Here is a 14,023-nt window from a genome sequence, read left to right as displayed (position 1 = left end):
CTCCCAATGGACTGTTTCATTTTGGTAGGAACTTTGTTGGGTCTCGTTTGCCACTACAGTAGTCCCCCCTTATCCAAGGGGGATATGTTCCAAGACCTCCAGTGGATGCCTGAAACCATGGATAGTATTGAACCCTATATATACAATGCACAAATTTCTTTTTCCTTCTTGACAGTGTCATGGATAGAGGATTCATTCTTACTATAGATCTTAGCAATCTCAGCATACGATTTTTATCTTTCCTTATTAAGTTGAGAACTTTCACTTTTTCACTTAAAGGAAGCACCTTAAGGCTTCTCTTTAGCATATCTGAATTCTAGGCATCACTTCTCTTCTGCTTTGGGGCCATTATTAAGTTAAATAAGGGTTACTTGAAGACAAGCACTGTGGTACTGTGATAGTCCATCTGATATGTGAGTCAGCTACTTAAGTGACTAATGAGCAGGTAATATATACAAGCATGGATATAATAGACAAAGAGATGATTCCTGTCCTTGGCAGGACAGAAGGAGATGGAGAGAGATTTCATCATACTACTCAGAACAGTGCATAATTTAAAACTTATGAATTGTTTATTTCCAGAATTTTCCATCTACCATTTTCACACTGCAGTTGACTAAAGGTAACTGAAACCAAGGAAAGCAAAACCATGGAAAGGGGGGATAACAGGGAACTACTGTATATCTCTAATGTCTAGAACAGTGGGACACAGCAGGCATTCAAAATATATTTATTGAATGAATGAAAATAAATATTTTAATCTTATTCACATGAAGACAAAAAGAGGGTACAACTGCTCAAAAATAAAACTGAGAGTGAAACAAGGGCCTTTCTATTGCATTAGGTCATTCACAAATTAAAAAAAAAATCTTACTACTATTGCTAAACACTGACTCAGGCTTTAGGGATGGATATATACTGGTGAAAAAGGCACAAAGCATCTGTGCTGATGGAGCTTTTAATCTCGTGAGAAAGACAGATGTTAATTACATATTAATATAATTAATAACAAGTGATAAACACTACAAAAAATATAGGCACCATGAAATTAACAAAAGAAACTGGACCTAATCTTTGCAGGAGGGGTTGAGGAGGGTATGGGTGTTGGGGATTGACGGAAGCTCTGCAAATTAGTGACAGTTGAGCTGAGATCTGAATCATGAACAGGAATGAAGTAGGTAAAGAAAGGAATGGAAAATATATTTTTGGCAGAGAAATTGGGCAGAGTACATCTAGGAGATAAGAAGCAGCCAAAATGGGCCTGCAGATCAATGCCTATTTAACTCAGCCTTGCACCTTTCTGACTACTTTGTTGGTAAGTTCCCTTCCTTAATTATTATAATTAAATACAACTGTCTTAATTATTGCAAAACAACCCCAAACCATGAATCTAGTTTGTAGTTTTAACTATAATAAATATATTAAAATACCGTGTTTCCCTGAAAATAAGACGGGGTCTTATATTTATTTTTCCTCAAGAAGACACCCTAGGGCTTATTTTCAGGAGATGTGTTATTTTTTTTAAGTACGGTACAACAATCTACATTTATTCAAATATAGTTAAGTCGTCTTCTTCTGGAACATCATCATAGTAAAATGGCAGCCACAGCTTTCCTTCTCCCCCCTGGGGACACACAATAACCAAAGCGGAGCGTCCTGCTCACTTCACTGAGGAGACTTTCCCCTCAAAGCCTCAGCTTGCAGCATGCACAGGATGGCCGGGACCTGACAGGGGGAGCCAACCTTGTTGGTGGGGTTGCCTGCACCTTTTTGGTCACCTCTAGGATAGTAGCTGTCACGATGGGGCAGATGAGAAGGGCTGCTCGTCTTCTTTACCATTCCGCGACAGAATGCATGGGTTGTACAGATACTGTGTAGCCACGCCCATCACTAGGTCTTATTTTGGGGGTAGGGCTTATATTGCGCAAATGCTTAGAAATCCTGCTAGGGCTTATTTTATGGGTAGGTCTAATTTTCGGGGAAACACGGTAGTAGTTTATCAATATGTTCTTCTTAAATAGAGCAGGGTAATTAATACAACTTCCCTAGGCAAGTTTGAAATTATTTGAAATAAATATTTATTATTTATTTATGAAATAAATAATTATTTGAAATAATTTCTTTATTTCAAAGGAATAAAGAAATTTAATAAGTTAAAAAGCAGACAGTTATGAACACAAAACAGCTGAGGTTCACACATAAATATAAAAATAAAACAAATGGCAAAAGAGTACCTTATTATTTCTAAACCCCATTTTCTTTTTACTACCCATGAAATTTTCAGTTTGAATAATTTGCTTTGCTGATTCTTCGTCAACAACAATCTCTAAAATAACAGCTACCTACCGATTCCAGTATGGTCTTTTCGAACACATCCAGTCTTCGTGTCTCTAGAGCGATGCCGACAGCCTGCTTATACTTGTGATCATCCAGACATCGCTGGAACATTTTATTCACAATGCCTTCCAGTCTCTGGTCAATTGGTTTTTTTTCTCCTTCAGGCAAATCTGCATTTTCCACACACTGTTTGGTATAGTGATCAATGCATTTTGCTATGGAGAAAATAAAATAACTAATTACCTTATACACTGGGCTGAACAACCAGAAAGTACAATGCCTGCATTTATAATCATGTATAACTTATGGGATGACTATAAAGCAATAAGCAAATTTTAAAATGCTAGAACTTATACATTCAAATTAATATTGTTCTCTTCATTATGGTTACACTATACACTAATTCCAATAAGGCTGACATTATTGAAAACATTTTTCAGATGGGTGCAGTGGTATGTGCCCATAGTCCTAGATACATGGGAAGCTGAGGCAGAATTGCTTGAGCCCAGGAGTTCAAGGCCAGCCTGGCAACAGGGTAAGACCTTGCCTCTTAAAAATTAATAAATAAATAAAGTAAAATTCTGTCTTGTTACTTAATTTTGACCAAAATTATATTGCTCTACCTGATTAAGCTGCTTATTTAAGAGTTGGCTACAAAATAACTGCTGTTTCACTTTCAAAAAACAAACACCTGCCACTATTGAGGATATTATAGCAATTATTACATACTAGTATCTTCGACTTCTTCGCGTTAATGAAACCATTAGCACCTTCAGAGTAAAGACTGTGTCTAAATCATCTTTGTAAAACAACAGTGAAATGACGTGAAATATGTCAGAGGTTTGAAAGGCAATTTCAAAGATTTTCAAAAACATTTCCATGAATTATAAAAGAGTTGAAACAACAGTCATGTGTTGCTTAACAAAAGAGATACATTCTGAGAAATGCATTGTTAGGTGATTTCATCATTGTGCGAACATCACAGAGTGTATTTATACAAACCCTAGGTGATATATCCTACTACACACCTAGGCTATTTAGTATGGCCTATTGCTCTTAGGGAACAGACCTGTATACAGCATGTTATAGTAGTGAATACTGTAGGCAACTGTAACACAATAGTAAGTATTTGTGTATCCAAACATAGAAAAGGTACAGTAAAAACATGGTATTATAATCTCATGGGACCACTACTGTCATTGATCAAAACATGCTATGCAGCGCCATGACTACATTCATTGCCACAGTGTGACGTGGGTAGAACCTATTTCCTCCAAGACGGTGTCTGAAAATTCATGCATTGGTATATGTGCACAATTTGGCTTCCACATTTCACAATAATATGGGTTGATGGGGAAGGGGAGTGACATACTGAAGGGCATCGATAGCACACCTGATGAGAAACATTAATTTGCTTGCAACTTCTATTTCTCTGCAATCACACCTTAAACTTTCTAGGTACAACCGAAAGAGAGCATTTCCCTAAGCCTTCCACATTCATAAAGAATATAAATAGCCACCCAAGAGGAATGACATATATACTAGTTATTCTCTCTATAACTCACTGGCTTATCTCTCTCCCTTTTAAAGAGAAGGGGATTGGGATAAGTTTAATTAGTTGCAAACTATAGCCCCAAGAAACAAAAATAATTTGAACTAGCATAAAGGATTGCTGGCCCACTAGATGGCTCAGGTTAACTTTGTCTTTATTTTGAGGGAAGCAGAGGATTGTTATAAACTGGAATACACCACATTCAGAGTCTATTCAGGAAGAACCATGAAGGTTCAGTTACAGTTAATAAGAACAAAGTGGCAGTCACAAAATAGACCTTAAAACAATTACAGTTGTAGAGAATTTTCACCAGGCTCTAATACGAGCTTTTTGAACCAACTACAGTTAAGTGAGAAAGTGTTACTCCTACCCCATCAAGGTGGAACCTCAGAATTAGAACATTTGCAAAATTTTCCTCAGATTACATAACTATGGTGGAAAAAAATATACCTCGTAGGTTTCAAATGAGATTCATGCTCTGATTCATCAGGTTTATGTTTATGTAATAACTATATTCCAGGTTTATGTTTTAAATAAAACCCAGACTCTAGCCTGATTCCCAGCTGAAGTTTCATTATAACTGGGAGATCTATTACTGTCTTAAATTTTCTAGAGGTATTGTTTATTATATAAAGATGGTAGGAAGCCTTTTCCGAATTCTATTTTGTATACCCCCTCACAAATCTCACTGATGTTTTTAAAAATGTACCCTACAAAACTAGAAGAATCCCAATTCTACACAAAGAAAAACAAACAGAACTTGTTTACTGATCAACACTCAACTTCCATACACTAAGATGACACAGTGTGATGACACAGTGTTTAGAGACAGGGAAGGCATCTATCATCTCATAGAACTTTATACCAACAGTCCTGTTTAAAAGCACATTTTGTAAAAAAAGTGGCATTGTAAGTGCTTGCAGATCATTGTTAGAAAAAAATTATCAATGTTCATCAAAAAAAATCATCAAATAACAGAAAAGAGATAAATAAGTGTATTTAATTCCCCATTTCTAGCTTACTGTAAAGAAAGTGCACTCTGGTTTCAAATGATATGGTCTACCCTTTAAAACCATCACTTCCTATAGGATTCACAGATAAAAAGCCCAATTCAATCAGCAATAAAGTTACTTGCAACATTTTACTGAGGCCTGTCCTGAAAGTATCCGTTTTCATTACATTAACAGTGGCTGGATACTTCCTGGACAGCTCTAATACAACATCACAGCACAAACTTTAAAAATGTAAAGACTCTTAGGGACATATGAAGGTGCCGCTTGCAACCCCCTTATGTAGTATTTCCCAATTTCTGAAAGAGAATACCAACTTTTCCTTGTAGACATTCAGGTGAACAACGCAGATCACCTTTTAATTAGCAATACAAAGTATGCACACTGCACACTCTTTTTTTTTTTTTTTTTGAGACAGAGTCTCGCTTGTTGACCAGGCTAGAGTGAGTGCCATGGCGTCAGCCTAGCTCACAACAACCTCAAACTCCTGGGCTCAAGCAATCCTTCTGCCTCAGCCTCCCAAGTAGCTGGGACTACAGGCATGCGCCACCATGCCCGGCTAATTTTCTATATATATTAGTTGGCCAATTAATTTCTTTCTATTTATAGTAGAGACGGGGTCTCGCTCTTGCTCAGGCTGGTTTCGAACTCCTGACCTCGAGCGATCCGCCCGCCTCAGCCTCCCAGAGTGCTAGGATTACAGGCGTGAGCCACCGCGCCCGGCTTACTGCACACTCTTGACAGAACACACCCTTGAGTTCTCTGTAACTATAATCCAAAGCTTGACAGTCATAAAGACATGTGTGAAGGGTATGCAGTCCCTTCTTTCATCTACTAGATCACGAATTTTCAAGCATTTTTTAAACTTACCAAATTTCTGTTTGAACAAAATCTTACATAGTTGTTTGAACTTAAAACTGTGTTGAAATATGATAGAGAATCCAAAACTTTGCCTGCATGTTACACACTCACTTCAAAAATAAAGAAACAGGCCAGGCAAGGTAGCTCATGCCTGTAATCCTAGCATTTTGGGAGGCGGAGGAGGGAGGACTGCTTAAGGCCAGGAGTTTGAGACTAGCCTGAGCAATGTAGCGAGACCCTGTCTCTACAAAAACATAGAAAAATTAACTGAGTGCAGTGGTGCACACCTGTAGTCTCAGTTACTTGGGAGGCTAAGGCAGAAGGATCACTTGAGCCCAGGAGTTTGAGGCTGCAGTGAGCTATGATCATGCTGCTGCACTCTAGCCTAGGAAACAGAGCGAGATCCTATCTTGAAAAGAATAATACTAATAAAGAAACCAATGAGAAAACAATGGTAACTAGTAGAAACAGGATGGGTTTTGGCACAAGTAAACCTGGTTTTAAATTCTTACCCTCCTATTTAATAGCCATGTGTCTTTATTATCTCAAAACCCAAGTTTTCTCATTTATAAAACAGGGCTAGCTCCTTCTTAACAGGGCAGTTGTGAAATAAACCATGGTATCTATCATGACTAGCATGGTGCCTAACACAATGCAGATACTGAATAATGGTTTCTTGCATGAGGAACAACTCCATAAATTAGTATCATTTAATTTCTGTTACTCATAATAACCTTTCCATCTAACAGTATGCTCACTGGACTAGAGATAACCATGACTGCTAAGAAAACTAGCACTCAGTTGGAAGGCAGGTCTAAAAACTCAAGACTGCATAAAATTATTAGAGAAAGATTATCATCTTCCAGTTAAAATGAAATTTGGCAACATCCAATTCAGGGGGGAAAATGCTTTATACACTAGAGCAAGAAAGAAGCCAATAAGATAAGGTCTTACCAGAGAGAAAATAATTACCTATGATAGTCTCCACATATTCAGAGTTATCATTGACATTGAAGAGGTCACCTGCTCCAAGAGCATAATTCAGAGACTCCTCAAAAGCCCCCAGGTGATAAAATACTTTAGATGCCACTAAGGCTGCAAACTGCCGACTCCGGAAACCTTCATCTTCGTACAAAACTTCTCTGAAAGAAATTAGGAAGTATAGGCCTAGTTAAAACTGTAGTTTTCCTTTAAACTCCCAAATCTAAATATTTGAGCCACAATTTAGTAGCAGCAAATTTCTAAATGAATAAATAAGCCACAAGATTCACATCCACAGATAACTGAAGTTGATCTATCTTATTCCAATTTATAGAAATAAAGTAATTTCTTACATTTTGTCTACAGACTCAGAAATTTCTGCCCAGAAGTCATTGACAACTGCATTCAATTTGTGTAGTGCAAATTCCTGTAGAAGATAAAACCAAAATTCTATTTTGAGATGGACTTACCATTACATTTCCTTTAAAAAAAAAAGTTCCCAACTAATCAATGGCCAAATCATCAATAATATTCACTAGAACTTTTAATATATGACAAATATAAAAATTTACTGATATTTTTTCTTGGGTTTACACATTTCCTTTATGTTTTCAACGATAAAACATCAGACTAACCGTATAATGTCACTCCTTTTCATAATAAACATTTTTCTTCTTTAAATATATAAGATGACTCCAGGTTGCTAGTTTAGATGTAAATGAATTCAGGTATTTAGAGCCACCTGAAGTACATTCCAAATTTTCATCAAATGCAAATAACTTTAAATAGGCGAAACAGAAGAAACAACTTTTTGCGCTATCTGTTGATAAAGAAACTAGGGAGTTATTCAGTGCCATACTGAGGTTTACTTGCCTTAGCTTTATTATACTCAAGAGAAACCAACAGCTGTTGCTAAAATACTGTCTTCTCTGGTTAGATTTCAATGACTAGGTACAGGCTGGGTAGGATGGCTACTTTAAATGATGGAAGATATATAGATATTACTAAATTTAAAAAGCTACACAGTATTCATACTAAGCCTAGTTACTTTTTATTTAACTCATACCTTAAGCTGTGGTTCTTCTTCATCCAGAAGAGAAATAATTCCAGCTACAAGACAAAAGGTATATCATGATTATGAAGCATATGCTCACTAAGATGGAAATTAACACTTGGTCAAAAATATATGATGGGGCCAGGCATGGTGGCTCATGCCTGTAATCCTAGCACTTTGGAAAGCTGAGGTGGGAGGACTGCTTAAGCTCAAGAGCTCAAGACCAGCCTGAGCAAGAGTGAGACTCTGTCTCTACAAAAAATAGAAAGATTAGCTGGGTGTGATGAAGTGTGCCTAACAGTACCGCTACTAGGGAGGCTGAGGTAGGAGAATCACTTGAGCCCAGGAGTTTAAGGTTGCAGAGAGCTATGATAAGGTTACTGCACTCTACCCTGGGTGACAGAGTGGGGGAAAAAAAAGATGGAAAAAATAAGTATTTTTTGAGGAGTGACTTCACTAGGGGAATGATTATTTTTCTTTAAAACTGTAAAGGTTATCAAACCTTCATGATACCATATATATCATATCATTTGCCTAATTCAATGGTTTTCATAATGTGGTTTCTGGGTCAACAGCATTGGTATTACCTGGAAACTTATTAGAAATGCAAATTTTTGTTTCTCCATCAGACCTACAGAATCAGAAATTATGGGGAAGGAGCCCAGTAACAGGGCCACAAGCCCTTCCTATGATTCTTTGGCTCACTACAGTTTGAGAGCCACTAGCCTAATTTATTGACCAAAATGGCAAACTTTCCCATGCAATTTTAGAATAAAACTATTCATACAAAATAAATCAAGTTATACAATTATTTATGGAAAAAAGGGGCATTTAGTTATCAACTCAAAAGGGTAAAATATTTCAGTTATTTGAAGGTACCTATATTAAGGCACCTTCTTCCTATCAAAAGTAACCTAGAATGTTTTACTAAATGAGCAATCTTACTCATTTTGAATTCCAATTACCAAAGCACAGTGGTCCCCATCTGTCTTCTTTTAGCATCAAGGTGTTACCACTAACAAAAGAGGGTAAAAGAAATAACTATCCTCTCCAAAAGAACATATCTTAAAATATAGTCATATGTTAAAGGGATTATTAGAAAAAAGATATGGGAAGTTACTGTCCTTAGACCACAAAGGAAACCAAACTGTCTGTCAAATATGTTTTCCATGTGGGTCTTAAAATCATTCTGGAACACTGAATTGAAACTGTGATTTGATTAAAAAGTGTCAAGGCAGCTGTAATTGGGAGATGTAGCCATTTCTAACCAATAATTGTAGGTTTGTCAAATAGCTTAAGAAGTCTTTCTTTAGGGAGCCATACAGGAAAGGATACAAAATTTACCAAGCAAGATTAGCATACTACTATTCCAAAAGCATAAAAGCAGATAAAAAGAACTTCTTGGTACTCTAGGTTGGTATGACAAGACCAGAACAGAGAGACTAACTGAAAGCATGAAGAACAGATACATTTAGAAATTGAATCAGTAAAAAGGAAATGTGCAAACTAGTGGTGTGGATTTGATGACAGACCAGAGTGTTGTAAATGTAGAACAGATCATAAATAACAGAACATTTAATACAAAAAGTGCTGATAACCTCTCATTAATCAATGTTGTATCTGAATGGCTTTTACCAAAAGAAGAGATAGGTTTTTATACTCTCTGGTTTGGTTGCAACAGTGACTAATTTGGTACATGGTTGTCCTGGCTTACAAAGTCAGCCCTTGGCCGTGGACTAGAACTGAATCAAATACTCTACACTCGATACACTAATATTTCCCATCTTAAAACAGACTCTCTTCTGGATGAGGAAAGGAATAGGAAAGGCCTTTGGATGCTAAAAACCTCTTATGCCATAATCAGAACACAGCAGATACTGTCTAAAATTATTGAATCAATTTATAGCAATATCTGGGTATTATTTATAAATATGGAGTTATGTTCCAGAAGACACAGCTTAAAAGTTGGAAATGCTTGCCTCTGGGGATCAGAAGGGAAAAGTGAGGTGGGAGACTATTGTTTGAAAGCTTTCTAGCACTACTTTCCTTTATATGCCATATTATGATAAAACAAAAACAACCCCCCCTCGCCAACCCACTCAATTTCACATCTCCCTCCAGTAAGCGTCTCTCTCTATCCCTTTCATAGTCAATCATCTTGAAAAAAAACTAAGAGTACATGTTGACTTCTTATTCACCACTTATTGCAAGGTGCCTATATTAAGGCACCTCCTTCCTTATAAGCCAACACAAGCCATAGGACAGGAAAAAAAAGTGACAGGTTTGGAGCAGAAGCTAACAAGTAATCCAATCAACTTAAGTGACAGTAATAAATATATACTATACTATCATACAGCATCTCAGGGTAGAACTTCAGAAATTATTAGTCCTGCCACCCTAAAGACATTTAAACACTATTCTATTCCCCAAAAGTGCTTTTTCAGCCTCTACTTTAAAAACTCTAGGGACTGATATATTGATTTGATTGGCTAGCTGATTTCTTCATTCAAGTCATACATTTGAACTTCTGCCATGCCCTTAGCAGTATTCTAAAAACTATGAAAACAAGTTTCCTGCCAAAATTCTCCCAGAAAGAGACAGTAATTGGGCAAGTCAACAAACAAGGTAATCACAGAATTGTGATGGAGAGAGGTAGCAGCTAGTGAAGAGAAAGTCAGCATGTTTTAAGAGAGGAGGAGCAGTAAGGGAAAACTGACATTTGAATTGAGACTAAAGAATGAGAAACTAAGGGAAAACTTCAGGAAGAGTTTAGAAAGAGAACAGAATGTGCCAGGGCCCTACGATAGGAGATAAATTGGCATATTTAAGGAACAAAAAGGTCAGTGTAATTATGGTATAGTAAGTGAGCAAGAGGGTACTACAAGGCAAAGCAGGAATCATACATGATTTGGTTAAGAGTCTGGATTTTGTTCTAAACACAATGGAAGCACTGGAAGATTTTAAACAAAGATGCATTATGTGATTAAAGTTTTAAAAAGAATACTCTGATTACAACAAGAAGAATGGACTATATGGAGGTAATGGTGGAAAAAACAAGTCTTAAGGCTGATATAGAAACCCAGGCAAGAGATGAAGATGGTTTGGGCCAAGTTAGAAGAAACAGTTATAACAGATTTGAAACAGGATGACATCTACATTTATAAGTAACTGAAACAAGTAACAAGAAACTTGGTGTTTATTTTATCCTTACAAAGCTATGACTGAATAAAACCTCTTCCTTATATTGAACTAAAATTCATCTCCAAATCATGTGTAACCCTTGGGGAAAAAAAGTCTAATTCCAGGTACAGGAGTCAGCTCTTGGTGTTTGAAAATAACTACTAAGTCTCCCAGCATCTCCACCAATTTCCTTAGCCAGTCCTCCTACAAATATGGTTTTGATCCCTTTACCATACAGGTCTTCTGATCACCAGTTTACAACAAAATGTAAGAGTAAGAGATGACCAGAAAACGCTACGTAAGCAGGCAAGAAAAAAGCACCAAGGCTGTGGACAGCTATATGCAAATCAGCCTGTGGTGGGGAACTTAAAAATCTCCTTGAAACCTCATCTCTATATTTTGTCTCATTTCAAATGTCACTACATGAATCTACCTACACAATGGTTTAAGTGAATGAAACCCGCTCTGCAGACCCATCAGTTCTTTCTTGAATGTAGAATGTTTACAGAGCACCTAGCCTCGAAACAGTAAGTTGGGTCTCAGTATAATGATGTCTTCAGGATCTTCATAGAACACGAAAGTTAACTGAATACCATGGAGTGGACTCAGTATCAACCGATCCCAAACCTTATTCCGGATGTCACTCTAAACAGAATGGAGCTCGGCCAGGTCCCGAGGCACTCATGCAGCAGATAAGCTGCTAGGCTAGGGAGCTGCCTTCTTGTCGACGGCACAGGAGGCCCATCCCACACCAACCACCTGCGGGAAAGGACTGGGACCGGACGGCCTCACACGACCAGGAATGCGAGGAATAGAAGAAAGGAAAGCTCTCCGGAGTCCAGGGAAGGCCCAGGACGCCCCTCGGAGCCGGCACGGGGGTGTGGCTGGGGAGGGAAGCCAAGGCGGTCGACCTGGCTTGATTCCTTCAAGCCAGAGTGGCCAGGGAGGCCCACAGAGCCCTGGTCAGACTCCCAGCCCCCGGCCCGGGGGTGGGTCTTGGGCAGCGAGGAGCTGTGCAGGCCGGCGCTCCGCCAAGAGGTGCCCAGTCACCGGCCCTGACTCAGCTAAAAGCCGGCGCTGCGGCGGCTCCCTCCCAGCGCCAGCTACGGGCCGCACTCACCGGCTGAGGTGATCATGGCTGCGTCCCGCACTCGTTCGTCCGCTCGCTCGCCGTTCCAGCCGCGCAGTGTATCTGTCAGCTCCGGGACCGCTCGCTCCGCCGCACCTCCTTGCTCCCCGGGAGCGCTGCTCAGTCAGTCGCCTGCTGAGGCCGCCGGCTCGCTTCTCACTCAGGACCCCGCCCGCCCCGGGGCTGCCCGCTGCCCCGCCTGCCACCCGGCACGAATTCTCCCCTGGACTGCATCTCCCCTGCCGCGGACACCTCCCCAGCCTGCTCGGAAGGTTAAGCAGAGAGCGCCATTGTTTTCTATAACCCTTCTTGAAGTCAGAGCTTCTGCACAGTGGGGACGCTAATCTGCACCTGGCATCAGGCATCAGAATGGACACTCCCGCAAAGAGAGGACCCCACCATCACCCGCCATTGCTGAGAGAAAGAGTGCAGAGGGGAGGTGAGAGCAGTGCGGACAGTGGCACCTGCTGGGTGGGCGGTCTCACTGCATCAACTCCCACTTCACCTGGTCCCCCATCCCCCGCTCCAGCCAAGACTTTGGGAGTTGGAGGTGTGGCAAAGAGCGTTTTTCTTAGTAAAGTGGCTTTCAATTTTTTTTAAGCATAGCCTGTCTTCAAAAGATATACTCTCAGAAAAGCTTTGTTATCATAATGAATCCATACATAATCACTGGTTTATTATGAAGTTGAACAATGAAGGTTTTATTTTGGAATAATGTACAGTATTATTAATGTATTAAAATCTACAGTAGTTAATGTTATGCTAAGTTACTAAATACTGTATTAAAATGTACAGTAGTTAATACTGTACATTGACATGTTTTAAAAATCAGAAGTACAGAAAGATATATGGTGAAAGTCTTCCAAAGAGAATAAGAAAAAACACCTGGCTTCCATGCTTTCCTTCCATCTGCCCAGTTCCTCTCAACAATGGGTTCTTGGTTTCTGATACATCTTCAGAAATTTGAAATGGCAGTTGCGATTGCCATTTGCAGCCTTATACCAACTTCAATAGTCAACTTACTTCAATAGTCAGTACTAAGAAAGTCTTGACAAAGATTAGTGGCAAAACAGTAGCATTTTTTAAGCCACTAACCTTGCACTATTAAGCTACTCTTCGATTGGACAGCAGTGACTAAAGTATATTTCTGTGGCCTTCTTAAAACAATCTACTCTAAGGGCACAAGACAATATTTTGTGGTTGCCAACAAATTATGCGTGATTGATAACACATTTTAGTATGTGTGAATTTTTTAAAAATTAGTATCCTTAAACTATGGTTGTTAAAAAATAGATTAAATATTATTAAATGCTTTTGAAGAGCCTATGGCTCAGATTGAAAGGCACTGCCTGAGAAGGCGTGCATGCAAAATAAACAGATTGAGAGTTTGGGATATCATTCTACAGAGGCACTTCGATCCCTCACATAAAGACATATGTGTGCCCCAAACCACTAAAGGAGCCACAAACAAATGCCAATGGGTAATAGAAATGAGTGAAGCAGGCCTAGTGCAAGAAAATAACTAGCTCTGCAGGATGGTGTCTTAGCATCAGGGAGACAGTCTGGGGTGGTGGAGACTGTGACAAAATAGTGAGTGTCCCATCTAAAGAGCAGCTGCTTCTCAGCTCCTGCAGTGTTGCCATGCAAGAATGCAGGGTGAATATTGTGGGAGCTTACGCTTTTTCCAAGAAAAGCCAGAATGAGAATTTCATGCAACAACTTCAAAATTTTAAATGTTGGCAACAAATTAAAAATGTTTTTTACAAAGAGAGGTAGCCAATGTGCTACCTCTACTCGTTGAGGAGAAGGCATTCTGTATGGGAGGACAATCATGTCCCCAGCTTGGACTTTGTGCTTGTCATTAACACGACGCCATCTGAACTTAACATGAACCTGTGAAGATGGGCAGGAAGGGAAGT

At 39.0% G+C, this 14,023-nt stretch overlaps 1 protein-coding gene across 1 annotated transcript in view; it reads right to left on the bottom strand.

The window, feature by feature from the left end:
• PSMD1 (proteasome 26S subunit, non-ATPase 1) overlaps positions 1 to 12,284 on the bottom strand; it is a 99,527-nt gene extending 87,243 nt beyond the window's left edge. The window contains exons 1-5 of the mRNA XM_012749386.3: positions 12,096 to 12,284; positions 7,808 to 7,851; positions 7,095 to 7,168; positions 6,733 to 6,902; positions 2,347 to 2,552 (exon numbers count right to left, since the gene is read on the bottom strand). Coding sequence (XP_012604840.1) covers positions 2,347 to 2,552; positions 6,733 to 6,902; positions 7,095 to 7,168; positions 7,808 to 7,851; positions 12,096 to 12,111 — 510 coding nt within the window. The 5' untranslated portion in view covers positions 12,112 to 12,284. The remainder of the gene's footprint in view (positions 1 to 2,346; positions 2,553 to 6,732; positions 6,903 to 7,094; positions 7,169 to 7,807; positions 7,852 to 12,095) is intronic.
• Positions 12,285 to 14,023: the final 1,739 nt, after the last annotated feature.

This window comes from Microcebus murinus, chromosome 8 (assembly GCF_040939455.1).
Source record: "Microcebus murinus isolate Inina chromosome 8, M.murinus_Inina_mat1.0, whole genome shotgun sequence".
Taxonomy (NCBI): domain Eukaryota; kingdom Metazoa; phylum Chordata; class Mammalia; order Primates; family Cheirogaleidae; genus Microcebus; species Microcebus murinus.
Note: the sequence above shows the minus strand (reverse complement) of the source record. Positions and strands in the feature narration are given on the sequence as shown.